The 22261-nt window shown below is 39.2% G+C and overlaps 1 protein-coding gene across 8 annotated transcripts in view; it reads right to left on the bottom strand.

Annotated features, from left to right (window-relative positions):
• The window catches only part of piezo2b (piezo-type mechanosensitive ion channel component 2b), a 207215-nt gene that overhangs the window by 153033 nt on the left and 31921 nt on the right, over positions 1-22261 (bottom strand). For all 8 annotated transcript variants that reach the window (XM_088918201.1, XM_088918192.1, XM_088918196.1 and 5 more), the window contains exon 2: positions 13136-13231. In XM_088918201.1, coding sequence (XP_088774327.1) covers positions 13136-13231 — 96 coding nt within the window. The remainder of the gene's footprint in view (positions 1-13135; positions 13232-22261) is intronic.

The following is a 22261-nucleotide window of genomic DNA, read 5'->3' as shown; positions in this document are numbered from 1 at the left end:
TTTAGATAATCTTTCATCTTTTTCAGTTTAAAGCTGATGAACAAATATTTGTCTTTGGAAGTGTTACTGGAAATAAAAGACTTTTTTTTATTTAAAGGCCAAAAAGATGATTGCTTTCTGTGTAAAATGGATATTTTCTTATCTATCTATATGATTGAAACTACTTCATGATCACACCTGATGTAACATTTTAAAACCATTTTATGAGGGGAAATATTTTCAGCATATACGTTTTAGCGCACATTGCCTACATTTTCTTAAATGAGAGAATTCTCTGTAAAACTCTTCAGCTCCTGTTATTTATGGCCCTGTTATGTGAAGTGAATGAATGTGGTAAATGTTGGTCCAGTAAGGAAAAAAAATATTGTTCCAACTTGTCAGCTGAAAATCAGAACTAGGATGTTTATTAGCTACTTTAACTATTACAGCTTCTATATAAATCCACACATCTGGACAGGTTACTTTACACCTAATGTAAAGGTGATTTAATAGTTTTATTGTCATTTAAAGCTTTATTATACACTTTTATCCCGGCTCTTAAAAAAGTACAAATGAAAATGAATGTTTCTTTTCAGTGCATCTCAAAAGGCAGTGTAGCTGTTCTCTCTCAGAAGGGCAAATTTAAAAAAAATACCGTACATACCAAGTCAAATTAAACAAAATGGGATTTGTAATATTCAACCCAACCTAATTATTTCAAGCAGGAGCATCTCAGGTACCAATAGAAAACTGTGGCCTTGATCCACAACCAGCAAAAGCGCAGAAAGTAAATATTAATGGGCAACCTCCAAAATAGCTCCTACATGTTTTTTAAAGAAAGCTATGCTCAATAAAACCCAGTGTTACTACCGTACACTCAAGCTTTAGTGTCTGGCTAATATAATTTAATGTTTGTTCATGGAAAGCACTTAAACTTTAATTACATTGTGTGGCAAAATATGTAACATGCTGATCTGTTGTACCTTAAACAACTAGGCACCTTCCAAATGAGCATCACATGAGGGTTTTTAAACTGCTAATGAGTTTTGGTTTATTCCCAGAACATGCACTTTAATTTGCCAGGTTAGCACTGTGGACTATAAAATGCATATAATGTCAATTAATAAACCCAAAACACTTTTCTCCCCAGCAGCACAGAAACAAACTAAATACCCCCCTCAACCCTTGGCCTCCTGTTTCTGACACCATAAAAAGCCAGACAAAACACAATAAAAGAAATTTCCAAACTCAAATACAAAGAACAGCTTTACACATTTTTAAATTGTTTGAGCATTGTTCATTGCATTTCAATGAGCCAGCACGGCATCTGGTATATATATATATTCATGTGAGATTCTTTTGCTTCTTATTCACGTAAACTTGAAGGGAGACTGCCTGTTTAAGAACCAACTATTTGCAAACTGTTGAATAACAGCACAGACAGGAAAATGTAAAAAAAACTACCCAAATAAAAAAAGTCAATGTATTTTTAATCAAGCACAGAGAATTTGAATATTTTCTTCTGACACATTTTGTCCTGTAAAGCTTTTAGAAGCCATTTTCCAGATCCTGCTCTGTTTTCTCTTCATTCTTGGATACTCCATTCTTACTCTTCTTATATTTAAAGTCTATTTAAGTCCCTTTATTAATTATACTGTATTCATATATACAGTATACTAGCATTAACACACATGCCTTTCATATCTGAAAAGGAAATTGTGTGGCTGCATGGAGGCCAAAAGCAAAGGATAATTCAAACACACCCTTGCATTATGTTAAATTTCATTGTTTGTGTTACCTCCTACTCTTCTGAAATAAAAAAAAGAGAATTATTTTTTTAATCTTTGCATCATGAAGGTAAAACACCCTTTTTTCTCTTCCCTTCCCCAACCCCCCACACACACAGCTCTATACTCTTCAAAGGCAAACACAAACACAACACAGAGATTCACTGGGGTTTTTTTAATGCAACGAGTCACCTGGCAGGAGAAAGTGACAGTGAAGTCTTGCTCTTTGGTGAGGCTGACAAATCCCAGGGGAAGTTTACCTGCAGGAAGCAAACCCCCTAACACAACCCCCCTTTCTCCCACAGGACTTGAATGTGCTACCCTGAATTCCTGCAGTGTCAGTAAGTGCTCTGCTCCACAGCACAACAGCTCAGCCTCAACAAATGTAAAATTAGGTCTTCTTATGGTTCAGGAGCCTGTTAGCATCGAGGTCTAGCCAAGAAAAACCTGTTTAGCCACCTTATTAATAATAGTGACGTTCTCAAAAAAATCCAAACAATTTTAAATGAAAAGAAAACAGGATTAGGACAGGAATTACAAAAACACTGAATATTATACAACTGGAAAAGAGAATCACTCCTCCTAAGGTGAAGGTTGTTCTTAGGTGATACTTAGGTTAAAGACTCCAAACTGCAGTGCAATAGATGAGGTATTTTACTATTCACATCCACACAATACTTTAAAACATACTATAGGCATTACAGTTTAGATTGTGCCACATACATACAGTATGTACCTAATGTTTTACTGGCACAGCACAAACAGGTTAAATGTGTAAGAAAGGAGACACATTTTCAACCACTCACTAATTAAATTTTATTGTGTGACTCATAGTTCAGATATTTCCCAGAACGTAATCATGGGGCACTCCAAAAGATCAATTAAAGGCCAGACTCAGAATTTGTTAGAGCCCTGTGTGAAACAGGGCAATGTGATGATGTCAGAAACTTGCCAGAAAACTTTATGAATGAACAATTGGTGGATTAAAAAGCAAGAAATAAGTATTAATGTATTTTCTTGGCACACTTCTCAAATTTAGAAAAAATGCATTGGTTTTGTAATATGAGAAAAAATTATATTTTTAGAATGTAGACTTTGGTGTATAAATTTGCATTTTGAGCAGTCTGATTTTTTTTTTTCCTCCAGCACAACTCAAAGGCCTAGAAAATGATTCCAAAATTGGGTGGCACAGTGCGCAGAGGTTAGCATTGCTGCCTCTCAGAGCTGTGGCCCTGGGTTCAATTGCTGGGGTGCTGTCTGAGTGGAGTTTGCACGTTCTCCCCATGTTTGTGTGGGTTTCCTCTCACAGTCCTAGAACATACTGGTGGGTTAATTCACTTCTGGGATAACTGGCCCTGGTGCGAGTGTGCCTGTCTGCCCTGTGATGGACTGGTGTCCCATCTAGGGTGTACTGCGCTTTGCACTCATCGCTTGCTGGAATAGGCTCTGGCTCCCCCGTAATCCTGAATTGTAGTAAGCAGTTAGAAAATGGAGGGATACTTTCAACCATGGATTGTGTTACATAAAATCTCTCTTTATAACTTCCATTTTAAAAAATACTATCGTAAAATAATATTGTAGCTTATAGAAGAAGATATTCATATTTTGAGAACTGTCTTCTTCATATCACATCTTGTTAGTTTGTTTGAGTCAGTATAGACACAGGAAGTGGAACAGAAATGCATTTTATAAAGTCTATAGGCAAAGAGAGTGAATCTAGGTGGGGGTTTTCCTTTGTGGGTTTTTTTTACATTTGACGTGGCGAAGTGTGCGTACATCTGGGAACACAGCTGGACAGAATCTGGTTAGTAGCTGAAAGTAACAACCATAGAAAAGAATAGGGTCAGCTCCACTTACTCGCAGGGATGACAGAAGAAATGGGAAAGCCACGCCCATTTTCACAAGGAAACACATTTCATGTGAATTGTTATGACAGCCTCTGCACCAAAGAGTGGAAGCAATCAGACTCTGATTGTGATAATCCTTTCTGTCCTGGTTGTCAGAGAGTGATCTGTAAATAACCAGGCTGGACGGTTTCATTATGTACCTGGGTTGGGTTTTATTCATTCAGAATGTATGTATAATTTATAAGGAGAGTTATTATTCACTTCCCATGAGATGCCACTCCACTAGATTTTCAATTTGGACAGGTGAAATAAAATCCATGGATGACACATAATTCGTATATTACAAGTGTCACCTAGGTGTCCAAGTGTGACTATCATGTATACAAGTTCTCCATGTGTGTGCGGAAAACTACATTTTCCAGAGTGTCATTTGGAACAGAATGAGCTGAGACAAAGGAAGCCTGACAGGCTGTTAGTCATCGTTCATTTGACTTTCCCAACATATTTCAGGTTTTGGAAGCTCTGGGAACGCTCTTGAGCACAAGAGAGCTCTGTCATTGACAGTTGTGACTTCCTCAGGAAAGAATGCAGATTTGCTTTAGAAGACAGTGATAAGGAAATGCCATCTGCTGACCTCGCCATTGATATTAATTTCCTGAGGAAGGTGTAGCAGATTGGCTGCCATTTCTCCTTGATTCCTCCTAGCTATACTGTTTTATAAAACTGTCTGGATTTTTTTTATTGGGTTTATCACAGTCCAACTGATGCCCACCATGGCGATGGCTGTATTGGCTCTTGAAAAGCAGTCTTTATTGCTATGAAGGCTGGACACTGTACACTAACGCCCCTTGCACAGTGAACCTGAGCTTCTTCCATCTGGGTGTCGATTTAGAACACCAGATTCAAGTGCAATAGAATATCCTTTACTCGCACAGCTATTAACCTGCTTAATTTGGACAACGGATGGTATATTTTACTTTATTTATATGTAGCTCCTTTCTTTCTCATCATACGTGGATGTTTATTTGTGAAAGGACTTACTGTATGTTGTGTGAAACGTATTGTGTTCTGTCTTTTACCTGCCTTCAAGCAAGTGTCCCATCTGGAACAATAAAGGAAGTAGGTACAGGTAACTAATCTTCTAGGTAAACTAAAAAAGGAAGTAGGTAACTAATTTTTTTATTGTATAAAGTATTGGTTTTTTAGAAATCTTATGCAAGCAACATGGTCTACCACCATTTGTTATAAAAACAGAAATTATCCATAACAGCTATGATTATTCATTTTTTTCCTATTTTACCACAATAAAACATGCTACTATATTTTACATGTATTTTTATTGCAGAGCATTACAGCATTAGGAAAATCAGACATGGCAAAATGTCTGTTTTTAAAATAAACTTTAAAATGACAAGATACAGTGCATTTAGGGAAAGTATCCTTAGGAATGAAAAAATACCATTAAATGTGACCATAACGCTCTGAAGGTGAAATGTGAAATCTCTGCAAATAGTACTATTGATCACTTAACAATATTGCCACAGACGTCACCAGTTTTTCAGCAGTTAACAGAAAGCACATCAATATGGTGCACTTTCCGTACTTCACCGTACCATTTTAACTCCGTCAGCTGTCTTACTCCTCCTTTCATTTTCACTTTCTGAAAGAAAGAATGAAATACTGTACTGTCTTCACCGAGGGCTAGATTAGGGATATAAGTGATGTTCAAGACCTCCACTGTCACGAAACACTGCAAAGCCTGCTTCAGCTCTTAAAAGCTGCTTGAAAGACACACGCTGATGAATATTTGATACACGACATACGGCTAAGTGACAACAAGCACTGTTACTAAACAGGAAAAGGGCATGTGAGTCTGTGTGTTTTTGCTGCAAGGCGAAACAAGCAGATGGAAAAAAATGAGTCTAAAATTGACACCCTTAGGGACCTGTCTTTTAACAATTCCATTCACTACATCTCACCATTCTCTGATTAATCAACCCCTAAAGTTGAAAGGTGTTTGTTCTCATGTTCCACTGAAGGTTATTACAGCCTCCATTGCTGAGGAAGGCAGAGAATTGACTCCTAACAGCTGATCAGTTACTTACTGTATTCGCTGTACTAGCTGACTGGCAATACTGAGGGGGAGGCTGATAAGTTTTTATTAGATGTGTAAATATTGAAAGTTATTTCAAATATATGAACAATCATGTCAGAACCAATTTACAACATCCATACTTTCATAAATTTTAAATGAACCTACAGTGTCAAAACAAGACTAAATCTTGTTCAATAGGTGGCAGTATGGTGCTGTTTCATAAAATCTCTCTCTGGCTAGAAAACAGAGACATTAATTGGTATTTCTGTTCCTCTGACTCTGCCTACTCTGTGGAGTTATAAACCACAGAAAATTCTCAAAAAAGACAATTCTTAGGAGTTTGATCATGAAAAAAAGCATATTTACCCCTACAAATTATTTTAAATCAGACTTCAGGTCTGATGAAGGACCTCAAGCTAAGTGACACTACCAGGCCTGTTTTATTGCTAAGTTACAGGTAGCAAGGAATATTTATGCCATATCTAGCACTTCCAAGCAAGATCTAAGATTGTGATCGTCATCTTCAGTGTCATCTCATCTATTTTTAGAGTGTATGATACTGCTGAATTATATGCCTATGACTTTTGTTCTCTCTTTCCTTAATTTCTTGGAGGGCAGCGATTCTAATGGCAATTTTGTCACAATGCTGTGGCCTTCAGTAATCACCTCTAAACTGCCATTACACTGCCCGTTTTGAGTGATGTGTATCAAAGACGTGATAAAAAACAATGTGTAATCTATCAAACTTATTATTGATACAACAAACTAGTAAGCGCTGCACCAGATTTAAATTATTAACTTATGTGCAACTGTTGAGTAACAAATATCATTATCTGACATTAAGTCTGTATAAAAGAAAACATGCGTTGGTACAGTACTTCTCTCTTCTTTAAGTATGTAGCATAACAAACTACAAGGTCTCATTAGCCTGATGAGTAATAATTCCCATCAGGTCTTTCCATCAGCCAGACAGGCAGGCAGACTCACTAAGCAGATGTTACATGTTTTTACAGATCCCAGGCTTTTGTGCAAGAAACAAAAGCTTCAGTGAGCGGCCACTTGCCGCAGGAGTTCCCTTTTAAATCAGCCCAGTCACAAACACGTGATCGGGCACCTGCAATTGCATGTGGCAAAGACGAAGGAGCTGGTGATAGATTTCAGGAGGAAAAGGGTCCAACCTACTCCTGTCTACATCCATGGGAGTGGCGTGGAGATGGTGGACTCGTACAAGTACCTGGGAGTGCACATCGACGATAGACTGGAATGGTCTAAGAACATCGAGGCCATCTACAAGAAGGGACAGAGCCGACTCTACTTCTTGAGGAGGCTCAGGTCCTTCAATGTGTGTAGTAAGATGCTACATACAGTATGTTCTATCAGTCGGTGGTGGCGAGCGCCATTTTCTACGCGGTGGTATGCTGGGGCTCTGGGTTTAGAGCAGGGGATGCTAACAGGCTGAACAAGCTCATCAGAAGAGCAAGCACTGTCATGGGGTCTGACCTGGACCCCCTGGAGGCCGAGAGGAGAATGGTGTCCAAACTAGAGGCCATCATGGACAACGTCTCCCATCCCCTCTATGACATGCTTGTGAGAATGAAGAGCACGTTCAGCAATAGGCTGATCCACCCGCGGTGTGACAGGGAGCGCTACAGGAGGTCATTCTTGCCTTCTGCCGTAAGACTGTACAACTCATCCACCTTGTGACTGGGCAGGGGCAACATTGACATTGACCTGTTTTTGGACTAAACAGTAAAATCTCTGCTTATATCTGGCTTTTCCCGTCTACAACTGTTTGTTTTTTGTGCAATATATGCCGGGAACTTGTGCAATATATTTATATTTATAATGTGCAATACAACTTCTTGTGTACTGTTCTGGTTTGTTCTTTGTATATTCTGGACAGGGGGCAACTCTTCTTAGTGCACTTCTCACTGACTGTCCTGACTGTACTGTGTTGTTGTATTATTGTATCATTTCGTTACACTGTGCTGTGTTGATTGTGCTAAGCTGCTGTTGCACTGCAATTTCCCCCACGGAATCAAATCAATAAAGTATCTATCTATTACAAATAAAGCCTGACTGAGCATTTGCTTCCATTGTGTTAGTTGACTCCATGAACCCAAAGACACCTGAGCTGGAACAATCTCAACAGTGCAATAACGGATAAAGGACATGTATTACTACAAGACAGGGGCAAGGTGAATACTTTTTTTCCCTTCTTTCAGCTTTCCACAGGAGGCCTCATGCTGAATATACATTACATGAACATGTCTTAGAATTATTTTACAGGCTTTACTTTGGTAATAAGAAACACCGTGAGATAGTTGGTTCAATGCAGAAACTGGAGGTCCCTAAGTTTACTTTACAAGGCAAGATTTAAATAGATAGCAAAGATACACCTACTGTACACAATATTTAAGCTATGTCTTGCTGTTAAGACACAGTTTATGATGTGAGAGAAGTACTGTACGCTTACATTGCCGTTACATTCTTTCTATTTTCTTGAAATGGAGCAACCAGGAAAAAAAAATCTTTTTGGTTTTAATCAATTTCCATTAGTGCCGTGGCAAAACAACGTCTCTGCAGATTTGAATACCTGCAGTCATCAATAACAACAGAAACCGTAAGTAGTATTTTTCACAGTAATGAAAACTTTATTACTATATATTTCCTTGGACCATTAAAAAAATAGCACAAACAGAGTCTACTGCAAAGCAATAAATTTCCTGAGAAGACGGCTCAATGGGAACCAGATCCAAGATGCTTTTAATCTTAACTCCTCTCTCTCTGCAGTGTCTAAACACGTTTGAATTAAAGCTAACAGATAAATTGCATGTCCTGATCAAATGCAATTTGTAGTTCTCTTAACACTTCTTAGGAAAACATTGGAATACAGCTGTTAACAGAGAAGGCATTCGTCAGCAGGGCCTTCGAGTGCGGAAGTAAGGAGATATCTCTGCATGGTAGCAGGCGTCCTTACAGACTGCTTACCGAGTGTGTACCGGAGGTCAGACCAAACAGCTTTTTGATGTTGCTCAAATTCTCATAATCCCTCAAACAACCTGATACCATAAGCAAAATATTTCTTTGATATTTGCAAAGTGCTGATCAACACGAGTGTGACTGAGATCAGTCTTGCTTTTGATGTTTTGCAAAGCGTAGCGGCTGGTGACACAGAAAGTGTATCGAGTTCGGGGGGGAGGTAGAGTATGGTAACAGGTGGTGAGGAGCCTTGCAGAGAGAAGGAGTCAAATGGAGCTGAAGAGAGCCCAGGGGACTGAGATTAATTTGGGGGTCTTGCAGGGAATATCCTTCCTCATTACGTACAGACCAGCCGATGAAGTACATCCAAAATAATAACTGCAAGGCAATCAGGAGATGTCTTCTAAAATAGTACTCAGTGTGTAATGTTCCTGCTTCTAGAAGCATACGGCTGTGGGAATACAGAATCATGCTCAAGTGTTAATTCCGTAGTTTTACTGAGCTATACCTCTAAGCAAAATGTGTTACACTGTACATTCCCTTCCTATTCAACAATTCAGAAGATTGTCTTTAATTTTCAGCAACAAACATAACTATACTTTTAAACCCCCTCTTCTTTAAGAAAGATTAGCTGTACAGTACATACCGTACAGTACAAATGAAAGACAAGACAGCTCACTGCAAAAAGCTACGGTACGAATCCTATCTGATTCCAAGCCAAGAAGATGCAGTTCAACACTTAATAAATTATAAACCACAGAACACTTTATATTTGCTCCCATTACTGTGGCCAAAGAAATGTTTAAGGTAATAGGTACTCTAGTATTGCCCTCCAATGGTTGCAAACTTTACTTAGTAAGCACTTATATTTTCTCTTTTTGTTCTGAGGTTGAGTTGGTTACATAGAGTGTTCCACAGGGGTTACTACTGGACCCTCTGCCATTCAGTCTTTATGTTTCCAACTCTCCCCTTGGTCAAACAGATGATGTGGATGATACTCAAATCTATGGCCACAGGAAACCTGACACCAAAGCACTGCTGCTGTCATAGTACACTGTGATTGAATCTCAAATGGAAAATATTGGACGACACAAACATTTTTGTGTCTCAGTTATGATAAGACTGAAGTTACTGGCTTCCTCCCATCTTCAATCCTGGAGAGACTTTTGTATCTCATGTGTAGAATATGATAAGGGCTGTGTTTTCAAATCAGACAAATATTGCCGGGTTGCATTTTTTTTTCCTCAGGTGCGTCCTGTGTTTTTTATGCCAAGGACTGATTATTGTAAGTCCTACAGAAGCCTCTAAAACTGAAGTCAAACTCCAATATGTACAGAATGTGGCAGATAGATCCCCTGAACACTGTTTGTCACACACGGAACACACACATGAGCACATCACTCCTGTACTGGAGTACTGGCACTGCTACACTTCCTGTCAGGCTCTGAGTTGGTCTTTTACCTTCTGTTACCTGCATGGTGTGGCTCCACATTAATGAGCTGTTGTACCGATTCACTGGCCTTCATTAGCTCAGCTGAGTATGGTTTATTACGTCTTCCCACTGTTTGTCTACATTCTAGAGTCCCAAGCGACTCTACCCCAAAGTATTGTAAACACTACGTACTGTTTGTGCGGTCGCATTTTTCTGGAAGCTGAACATCAAAAACACATTTTATCTTCTTTCTTGCATTACTACACAGAAGAGAGTCTAAAGGGTACTGCAACTCCAGAAACTGTATATACTCTTTTTTTTAAAACGGTCATAAGGTCATTGGTAACCCTGAAATCCCCGTCCATCCAAAACTACAGGGATAAAAAGATGAAAAATAGATTGTACTGTACTAAAGCTGTAAATGACACAATTTTAGATCCAACCGTCAGAGCTGTAGTAATATGCATGCATTTACATTCCAAATAAGGAGCATCTCTTTAATTATTTATTAGATGGTAAGTGGTCCACATTAAAAACTCTTTGCTCCTGTCTCAGGGGTTATTGATGGGAAAACAACCGACTGGAGCTGCTAGCCTTCATGACTTCCTTCCTCTCACTTCTAATGGAAATTGTAAAAGACTCAAAGCAGGCACAGACAACTATTTTTATTACAATTAAGAAGGTTTCCTTGCAAATAAAAATGGTAAGATAATACTAATGTTCATTGTTAGGTTTCTTCTTGGGAATTGCCAGTTCCTTACTGATTACATGATATTAAAAAATGTAGTTCAGATAAAGAATGATAACACACACCACCTAAGGAGCTGCGGAATAACTAGTTACAGTATGTGAACTTCAAGCATTGATGATGTTAAGCGCTATTATGTTTTATTTCCTGACAGCATTCTAAATTCCACGTCCCATCACAACTCCAATCTATCTCCAAAATTAAATCAATAAGAACATTTCCTTGCTGACGCTGATATGAATTTGTTACGCATGTCATGTAACTACTCTGAACCATGCCCCAAGGTAATTGTGTAATGTTTTACTCTTTAAGATAGCTCAGACTGATTGATGGACAAATCATGGTCACTACACAACTGATGTGGCGATCGACACAGCTTTAATAACAAATGTGACACAGCTGTGATATTAGAGTGTGTAGTGTTAGAAAAGAAGACAGGGCCAGACATGACAGAAGGACTGCGCTGAACCGATGCTTAAAAACCAAACAGTACCAGATCCTCAAGTCCCTTGTGCTTCTCCCCTTTTAGAACCGTACATCATAGCCTTGGAAAGCAGATGTACTGTACAGTAGATAAGTCAAGAAGTAATAGGTTTATTCCATGCTGAAAAGAGAAGAGAGAAAACACAACTGGTGAACCTCTCACACCTGAAGAAGGCTTCACAGCCGAAACGTTGTGTTTTCTCTCTTCTCTTTTCAGCATGGAATAAACCCATACTTGTTCCTTTGCAGACTACGCATGCTGATGCAGCTACCTACCTGAAGTAGATAGGTCAAGCTGATTAATAGTACATCCACACCATTTCTGCCACAGCATCTCCCAGGTAATTATTCTCTAACCTTATCTGAAATCCTGGTATTTCGTGAGACTCACGATACTGGAATAAGCAAACTCGCAAACCTCCAGGCAGTGAGTAAAAGATTGGTAATGCCTTTATGAGCTAACAGAGGGCTTTTACAAGAACGAATAATGCAAGAATGAGTAGATGCTAGTTACTTTGTCTAGGAATATAATGGAAAACAGGCCTTCGTGATCCTTCAACATAACAGGGCCGTGCTCCCCCCCTCCTGGTGACTCAGACCAGAGCTCTCCCTCAGTGCCGACTGCTTTCACTCAATAGCCCATTGTTTCCTAATGTTTGTGTTTTTGGCTGATAGGTTTACTTGAAGGAATTGTTTTCTGCCTTTTGGGCACTAAAATTCACATTTACTGTTTAATAAACTCAATCAGCAGAAATGTTTTAAGTTGCACGGATTCACTGGAATACAACTGCTTCAATTGCCCACAGATCTGATGTGTGTTTTGCACACGATCGGACACATATGATACGCAGAGGGTCTTCCTGATCGCTTCCATTCTGAGGCCAACAGGCGGCCCCTTTTCCCTATTTAATGAGTTATTTCAGTCAAGCTGTTGGATGGACGAAACAGAGTCTTTGAAGACTGCGTCACTGCCGCAATGACGTGCCTCAGAAACAAACGCCACAAAGATCTGATTTCACGGAATGTGGACAAAGGCATCGTTCAAAACAGATTGCACACGCAGATTTTGCCCACAGTCATATGAGATACAGTACATGTTGTATGGGTCTCACTTCTCTTGAAGTTATCCAATCACTGTACTGGATGTCACACACCTTCTGTAAAAACAGACAGTAGGTATAGCCTCAAGTGTCATGTCACTTACTGTAAAAATGATATGCACTGGGCAAGTACTGTACATATAAGCACTTCAAAATTGTCATCAAGGTTTTCAGCAACAACAATTTAAAAACAAGCAATTCTGGGTGATTTTATCTTTTTTTTTCAGAAAATGGAAAACTAATACTTCGAGATGCCTAGAGAACACAACATTGAAAACCCATCACAGGAAGCTAACTGTAGCTGAACATGGAAGACATACAGTAACAAGCCCAGTTCACTCTTTTTCCCCCATGTCTTTTTTTGTACTGGATAATGAGACTGATCAGACCACAAGAACCTTATTAATGTGTTAAAACCCTTGAAACAGCATTCACTACTTGGACAACTTTAATAAACGTACAGTTTATAACTTTTTACAGACACAAGAGTTAAAGATACAAGAAAAAGAGATCTTGTAAGATGAAGATCTTGTAAAGATACAAAGAGTTAAAGATCTTAGGGTAAAAATAAAATCTCTCCTTCATTTTTCTAGAAATATAATTTATCAGTAACTTCCGTAATATGCAGGATTTCTAATAAGAAGAAATCTTATTAGAGGAAGAATGGAAGAGCAAACCTTACCTTGCATTGTTGCTTGTGTTGGTTCTGAAAGCAATGGAATGAGCAGGAGGTAGATGAGGTAGACAAAGGAGAGCCCATTGTACCGGAACAGGCACGCTGAAAGAGAAACGCACACACACACCTTAGTTCCACCTCTTCTCTTCCTATATAACTACAAAACGGAGCCTTCCTTTCTTAAGACAAAGGTCGATTTCCAAAAATGTAAACAGCCATCAGGCAATTTAAACAAAAATTAACAGTCTGAATGGCCTCCCCTGAAGCTGTTGTGATTTCCTAAGCTAACAGTCTGCAGGCATGATGGCTTGTCTCAAGCCTGTAGCCACTGGCGAGAACCGTGTTGCTCACTGAGTGAATAAATTCATAGTCAATTAACTTGGTATAACTATATTCAAACCCCTTATGACCAAAAGACATACATTTTCATATATGCCCAAACTCTAATCCTAACTCTACACATAGCTTCAAACCAAATTAATCTAACATGCTCCTTGAAAAATGATAAGAACACTTAATTATCTGTTTCTGTCCCACTTTTGCAATAGCAGTCATAAATAGTTATGTATTTTGTTAGAACTAGCTACTGTATGTAGCCTTGTAGGTATTATGTAGGCTACACAAAAATCTAATTCAAAGAAAGAGAGATCAAATGTTCTAATAATTTCAGTGGGTTCTGAGGAACTTTAAGGCAAACTAAGGCCTCTTTCACACTGACACTTTCCGGAAAGTTTTCTGGTGCAATTATTGATACGTGTGTTGTACTGACAGGCCCAGCACCCTCTGGAAACTCAGACTGTCGAAAGCTATCAGCAACTTCGCAGAGACATTTTCCAGGACAAGCAAGACAAAATCATAAACAGGCAGTAAAACCTGTGTAACTGCCTTGTGTTTCACTCTCAAGAGCTTGAGGTGCTTGTGGCAGTGTTTGTGAACATCTGGAATATTACACTGCATATTTTTTTACACATTTTATCGCACTCTCCTGGTGATTGAGTCATGTAGAAAACAAAATGTATTTACTTTGTGTGTTTGACAGCTAGCTGCCACACATTATTCTGAATGAGATTGGTAGTAAAAATATTATTACATTAATACAAACTGTATTTGTGCAAATGTATTAAATTGATATTGTCCAGTAAACAATAATGCTTACAGAGATTCTTTGATGTTCACGTACAGTACATAGTTAGACATCTAATAATGGAACGTACAAATATTATATTAAGCACTATTTAGACTGTCACATTAAGCTTTGACCAGAGGAAATGTGTAAAAGACACACAGTCTTGGTTTATTTAGTTTTTCCTTGACGTAGTTTAGCTGCTGAATTGAAAAAACACCTTTTGGTCTTAGATATAAAAAGGTTTGGGTCCATTTTAAGTGATATGTGTCAATTTGAAACGTTTTAGAGGGGAAATTCATAAACAGCAATCCTGATAAAATGTTTTAAAGGTAGCGAGTGAATGGACCACACTTAACTTCAAACTCTGCAGCCCTAGATGAAGTAGAGCACACACCATTAGCAGTTAATGAAATATTTATCTTACATATGTTTCTTCACAGAACGTGCCACTTCTTCCAGTCACGTCATTCAGCCCTTCACTACAGTTCCGTGTTTACATCCCCTTTCATTCCCGAAATCCAAACCTCAAAATGTGGGCCAGCTGGTCGATCACGAGTACAGTACGAGCACAACAGGCCACCTACAGTAATATCTGAAGGTAGAAGGCAGAGGGTCTAAAACACTACCAACTAAATCTAAGGCAGCCAAAGGTCCTCCTGCCTGAGACACAACCCTTTATTCCTCATTGAAGTTCCCCATGTGGCATCTTGTGTTATTATTTACCACCCTAATAACCTTCCCCTGCATCTGTGTTCCACATCTCCTGCTCTGGGCATCCATCCATTGCAATATAATGAAGTGTATAACTTACAGCTGATTACATTAGTCCAGCGGGACTGCTATGTAGCCACAAGGACAGTAATCTAACAGTTTCCCAACACTGTGAGGCTAAAGGCCATGGATTGTGTGGCAATTAATTATGAACCACCTGGCACGACTACTGAATGTCAGTCAATCACAGCTGTCATACCATATGCGGCAATGCTGAGTAGCCACACGACATCTCCCATTGATATTGTAGCGCTCTCTGGTTCACGTGGGTATGCGCCCTCGCCGCTGTCACCTCAGGTCGGCCCCCCACTGCTGGGGACTCGAACCCAGGCCTCTGGTGTCACTCGACAGGGAACCAGCCAGCTGAGCTAAAGGGAGATCACCCATCAGCCTGGCAGCTGAGGTCCCTGCTATTCACAGGGAAGGGCGGTGACGTCACTGCACTGGCAAGCCGGCTCGCACAACCTCTAATGTCGGCTGTATGCGTTACAATATGAAGTTAGAATGAGATGTCCAAACTGTGTGTGTGTGTGTGTGTGTGTGTGTGTGTGTGTGTGTGTGTGTGTGTGTGCGTTCGCTTAGAAGGGAATGTAGAGACTCCAGATAGCACACGTGAAGTCCTATGGGCTCCTGTGCTTTAACACTAGCAGACAGGATTAAGGTCTATGTGGAAGAGAGAGTTTGAAGATGAGGAAGAAATGATTAGTGTAAGAAAAATAGTGATTTACAGCTGAATAACCTAATTACTCAGGTAATAAGGTTATTCTGCTATTTCATTTATAAGGCTCCAGCGTCTCATCATGTAGGGCAATTGGTACTGATTAAAGAGAAGTTGGGGGAAAAACTGATATAAATGGTTAAGCCAAGTTACAGTATGTGCACCAGGGTCTCTGTATAAAAGGGATGAGTTTGATTCATGTAAGAGGAATTCTGATATTCTGGACTTCCTAAGATTGGCTGATAGGGAAAAATGTGAAAGAAAAAAGTGGAAAGTGTGAAAAGGGGAAGAGAAATGAATGTAGCTCCGCTTCTGAAAATCTGTGTGAAGACCAGTGTCCTGTGTGGGCTTCTTTGAAAGTGGACCACTGGCATACTGTAACTTGCACTGTGGAGGGGTTCTGTTCACCAGATGTAATGATGTCAAAAGAACACGGTCCAAGCCACAGCACTGATGTACACTGTCTAGTGTTCAAGGGCGTGACTTCACTTCTGTAAGATGCTCGCTGTACTGGGCCTTGTCACACATGTGAGCAGGAGATTAGCACAAACTTGCACACCTTGTGACCATGAGCTGTGTGGATTGGGTGTCAGCATTCCCCACAAGGTGTGCAAGTTTGTGCTGGACAGCTGTGGAACTAGCTCACACCAGACACTTCAAGTCATCATGGCCTAATCAGACAGTGTACATCAGTGCTGTGGTATAGACTATGCTCTTTTGATGGGACACAGTTACTAGTGGCCGGGATGTCTTTGCAACTCTGATCTAATACTATTACATACCTGTTACATAAACAGCCCCAAGGGTAACCATATTGACACAAAAATGCTATATAATGAAATGTTATTTTAAGGAGAACATTCTTGACTTTTTTCACTATTTACATAACACTGTGATTCATACATGCTTCAGGTATAGAAGTGTTTGGATAAATAGCCTTGTCTAGCAGCAGCCAGCTTTTAACAGCACACTGTACTATCTTCCCAAAATATTTTCTCCATTTCTGAGGAGATGTGTTTCTGAACGCAAATCCCACCCCGTCAATCCTGTTCAGTTCCTGTCAGGAAGCTGCAGGTGTGAAGCTCAGCACAGCACAAGGCTCCTGTTATTTCCTGTTAAGCTTTTTGTGCTTCAAGTCAATTTTTAAGGTGTTCAGACACACCGAGGAAAAGAGTTTTACACAGAAATAAAATCAATTAGTCAACAACATTCCACAGCTACATCATGAATACATGTATAGATCACCTGTACAGTGTATATGCCAAGGCAGACATTAGCTCCTTAATAGACTGTTTATGGTACCACACATTGAAGGACATATGTGGTCACAGTATGTTACTGCTTTGTGGCGTCAGGCTTGTCAAGTGTGGTCACTGAGATTTTGCATTGTTTTGTCGTGTTTGCAGTTACTGACACACAACTGTGAGGTGGTTATGACATGCAGTGCTGTATGGTTTAATGCATTTTATTCACATGATGTTGGCAGCCTAACAATTGTTGATTGTTGATTTTTTTTTTAATTCAGTACCAGTCTTCCCAATCACAGGGAAAAAGAGGGTTAATTTGCACGTTTTTCACATTACCATTTGTTTCAGCACTCAGTCACAGCGCTGAATGTCCAGTTCATTGGCTATTTTTTACCCTTGAGCTGTAATAATTTAATTGCTACATATTATTACAGTAGTAAGTCAGCAAACCAACATCAGAACTGCTACGGCTTCACAAACGTAGATGATATTTCAATGGTTCTGAATGAAAAACAAAGCGTGACTCAAAATGTTGACTGAACAATCTTTGGATAGAATGACTTCCACATTTTCTTTGAAGTAAAATATTTTTTACAATTGTTTTGGGGTGAACCAGTTCTTTATAGGAACATACGGTACAGTAGGATTTGTTACAATTAATACTGTATAGTGTATACAGTTAATTAATATTTGTGTGTGTGTGTGTATTATGTAAGTACATCTGGACTCTTTGGTAAACTGCCAGTTCTGCAGTACTTGTATCAGTGGTATTATGTTCCTTCCCTCTTACAGCTTGCAGATCAGATTCCTGAAATGAAGTCAAACCGCATGGATTAAGGATACATTACTTAACACAGAGCTGCCTTTAAATTCTACCTTTAAGTTCTATATATCTATAATGTCCATCTTGCAACATAGGGGTGCCAGCTACTGCTTTGAAGCACACATCATAAGAAATAAGAGTGAAACACAAACAATGAGTACAGTGCATATTACAAAACGTGAGATTCCAAGACATAAAAATCCCCCCCCCCCAAAAAAAACTAAGAATACATTTCAAAACGCTGCACTATTTAAAATGATTTTAAATTACACTTCACCCCAACTTTTGTAATGGTAAAGTCATTGTAAAATGTGGAGTAAACATGTGTCTTAGTACAAATATCATCCTGGTTTCTGCAGGAAAAATTCAATGGATCGGAGAATTGTTCATAGGGAACAACTTCACGGACAGAGTGATACTCTGCCAGAAAAAAAAATCCTAATATCTCAGAATCCAAAGCAGCAGAAACCAAATGAATGAGAGTTTTGCCAGAGAGACATTTGGGCTAAGAGATATCATTCACCCATGAAAAAAGTTTACTCGGAATAACATCAACCAAAAATAATGGTTGTGAAGTAATAGGCAAATTAAAAGGTTTAGTGAGTGTTCTAAGTTACAGTAATTTGGCTGAACCTGCTTGGCTGAGTACTGGCCTCCCGGCCAGGGAACGAGGTGGCTGGGACCCCCTGTGGGGTGAGGGGTGACCCGGGGGCAGCTGCAGAGGGGGAGATGGGGATTATGTACACACACCTGAAGAAGGCTGCGCCACCTCTTTTTTACCTTTCAGTATAGAATAAACCTTGACCTACTGCTCTAAAGTACAGTACTTAAAATATTCAGGTGAGAAAACACTAGGACCGATTACAAAATGACTGACAGCTGAGGCTGTCTGAGCTTGGCTGTTGTCATCCCTCCCGGACTTTCATGAGAAATTCAATAACATATCTCATAAATAAAAGCAGAACAGGTTCAACGTACAAACGAGGAACCACAAATGCTTTGGGAGTCACTGTTTGTGCTGTCTGTAGGGGGCCCGATGTCATGAAGCTCAATGGACTGGATAAGGCAGGTCTTTTCCAGGAAAAAGAAGGTGCAACAGCTATTCTTTAGTTTTACACTGCTGTGCCATAGGAGGGTGGCGGAGATATTTATGCAAACATCCTTTGCCCCTTCCATAATTAGAGGGAGAAAAGCTGAGTATAGTATACTTATGAGGCATTGTTTCAAAATCTCTTGTATGTGAAAAATATTTTTTGTGTATTTGAAGCATACATTAAAGTCTCAGAGAAATTCTGTAAATGCTTACTTCTACACATCTTGCAATTACTGAATTATTTACCAAAACACATTTCTAAAAAAGAGTTGCAATGAAATGCTTATGCAAATAATAAACAATAAATAATGTTTTCAAAGCCTTTGCATTCTGAGGGGCGATTTTAAACGATTTATGAATGGAAACATAACCCTGTTATTTCCAAGGTGATGCCCACTTGCTCTTCCTGAAAGGAACATCAAACATGACACGATTTCCACTGAGTGCTCAAGCAAATATTAAATATTAGCGAAGGAAAAAAAACCCTTATTACTGTCTATCTAGTTATGTGTACATACTGGACTTGTCTTACTATTTACTGAGAATATATTTTCTCGAAATGGCTGTGTAATAAAATTTGTTGCAGCTGCACTAACAGCAGTGTGGAGCACCGGTTAGAGATCTGCACAGGTACCTGGATGATCTTTGGCTCCAGTCCCGTGTTGCACCCTGGAGCAAGTTTCTTCGCCTGAATTACCCCAGTATAATACCCAGCTGCATAAACAGATGTGAATGTAAAGAACCAACTCATGGCCCAGTCCTCCTACAGTATGTGCTGTGCCGCGTGCAGGCAAGACCGGAATGCACTTTGAGTGCGACTTGTTGACAAACACAGGACAACACTTTAGACAAACTCTAACAACTGAAAATGGCACCTACTGACAATTTATAGACACTGCAGAACTAAAAGTGCAGTGGCAGTAAACATGCATTGATGCACGTTAACTCTGAGGTCTAAACTTGGTGTGAATGATAGGGAGTTTTTAGGTCCAAGGTCTGTGTACTATAGTTGTGAAATTAATTGACTTAATCTACTGTAAGTCTGCAATACCTATACTACTGTACATCATAACGACAAGAGTATTTTTTCCTGGCCCCTACATTTTTCAAAGGCTACTCCAGTAAGTTTTAAAGTGTAGGAGGGAACCTTATGAATTGTGGGAGACTTTGATCTCCAAATTACTAAAGTAATCTGTTAAAAGCAATCTGCAATGAACTTAATCAAATACATAAGAAGATAACTTGAAAACTGAAAAAGACTGTAACTACACTGTGTTTTAACAAGGTCAATTTAATTTGAGAATGTTATGCACCACAGATGTTTATATTGCATTTATGTAAACAAGGACTTACTCTGTAAAATCTAAAACGCCTAACAAAAAACAGTTTGATGCACTGATTTAAACACAATCTGTATGTATATACTGTATAGTTACAGTTGTTTTAGTGTTTAGAAGGAAGTAGGAGAAAAAAGTTTACAGATTTTCAGTGAGATACTCCGCCGCCAACCCAAACAATACTGTGCACCACCAGCTGCATGTAATTTGTCCCATGTATAAACAGCCAATGACAAGCCAGGTTTCAGCAGTAATAAAAACCTAGTCTGTGGCCACTTCAATGTAAAATTGCTTAAAGATATACTTAACTAAATGAGGCTTATCTTTTTTTTTAATCAGTGTCAACAGGCCAATTCATGAGAGCTTGACCCACAGCGAATATTTCCTGGAGAGCTGGTCCTGGGGGCAAAGAAACGCACGCAAAATCCCTCTGTTGTTCTTCAGCTCTTGGCAAGTCTTTCCAGGGATTTTTACAGCCCTGTTGGTTTTTCGTGAGGGGGCCACACTGAAAGCGGACTGCTGATTGTTCAGTCACAAAGCATTTATACTGAATGCTTTGGAGACTGATTGATAGCAGAGGAAAGTCTGATTTTCCGGGACAGATTGCTCAAAGTCAATGCTTCTTTTCTTCAGTTCACCTAATTAGAAGTTACAATTCAGTCTCCTTACCACACTGGTAACTGAATGCCATTTTAATTGACATTGACAGCTTCTGTACAGTCTGGCTATGGTTTCTTCTCGCGCTAAGAACCTCATTCATCCAAAAATCCTTGATCTTTGACTTCTGTAGAAAGGGACTTTACCTCTGCTGTCTCAACTTGTTATTTTTAATAAAACAGATCAGAACTGGGATTGATTGATTGATTGTAAAAGGATATGTTAATTCATAATGATGCGTTTTATTCATGTTGAGTGAGAGGAGAATAATATGTTAATTCTAGCTTTTCTCTTTATGGTAGATTAGCTGCAAAATGGACAAAGTATTTTAATATCTTCCTTTACGCTATCTTATCAATAACTAGACATTATTTGTAGCAAACTGAGGAATAATCTGTTTTCTTTCTTTTTTCCCTAATCTCTTTAGATGAAAACTGTGACCGTTTGTTTGTTCTCCCTATTATGAGATGTCAAAAGGAACCAGTCAGCAATGCAGACTCCAGTAGCAAGCAGTAATAAACTCTGCTGACACTTAACACAGGCAAAAGAACTCAGTCAAACCACTTCTCTACATTAAGTAACACCTTTTGCTTATCATCATTGCATAAAACTCGGCTACTTGTTTGTATCCTATTTCAACTTTCCTCACAGGCTACTTGATCCTCAAGTAAAGTTTCCTGACAGGTGGCTCCTGGTGATCTGCTTTTCTTTTTGATTTCTAGACAGTCAGCTTCTGACTGGTGGCGTTTTTGTCGGCCCCCATGAACAAGCCTGTGGTTAGAAGCACATAAGAAAAGAAAAGAAGCTCATAAGAGGAGACTGTCCAGACCAGCCTGTTTGGTAGATAGTAGTTATTTGACCCAAGGATCTCATTCAGCCATTTCTTGAATGTAGGCAGAGTATTGGCTTCAACAGCACTTGTTCCATACACCCACAACCCTTCGCGTAAAGATGTACCTCCTGTTCTGGGATTTAAATGCTCTTCCATGTAGCCTCCCACTTGTTTTTCTGTAGATTTTGTTTCATTGTTTTTTCTGAAGAAGTTGGAGGGCATTTTCTTGACCTGTGGCACTGTTTGTGAACATGGAACATTACCGCGCATGATGGATTTCTTGGTTTAAAGTCAGAATGATTCTTTGATTGAGAGCTGAGCAATGCTGGTTCTGACTAATATGAAGCTTGAACAGTCAAGTTAGAATAATATTTTCAGTGCATTAGGTGTTAAACATGATTTCATTTACAACAGAATAATATTTTCATATGATCTTTTCTCATTATTTTTCTGCCAAATTATAATGAAGGGGTTTCTGTGGATGTTTTATATGGCAGAGTGGTGTATGTCTGGCAGCACAATATAAAA

The sequence above is a fragment of the Atractosteus spatula genome, chromosome 6 (assembly GCF_055471065.1).
Source record: "Atractosteus spatula isolate fAtrSpa1 chromosome 6, fAtrSpa1.hap1, whole genome shotgun sequence".
NCBI classification, from domain to species: domain Eukaryota; kingdom Metazoa; phylum Chordata; class Actinopteri; order Semionotiformes; family Lepisosteidae; genus Atractosteus; species Atractosteus spatula.
The sequence above is the reverse complement of the archived record's forward strand: the minus strand, read 5'-3'. Positions and strand labels throughout refer to the sequence as shown.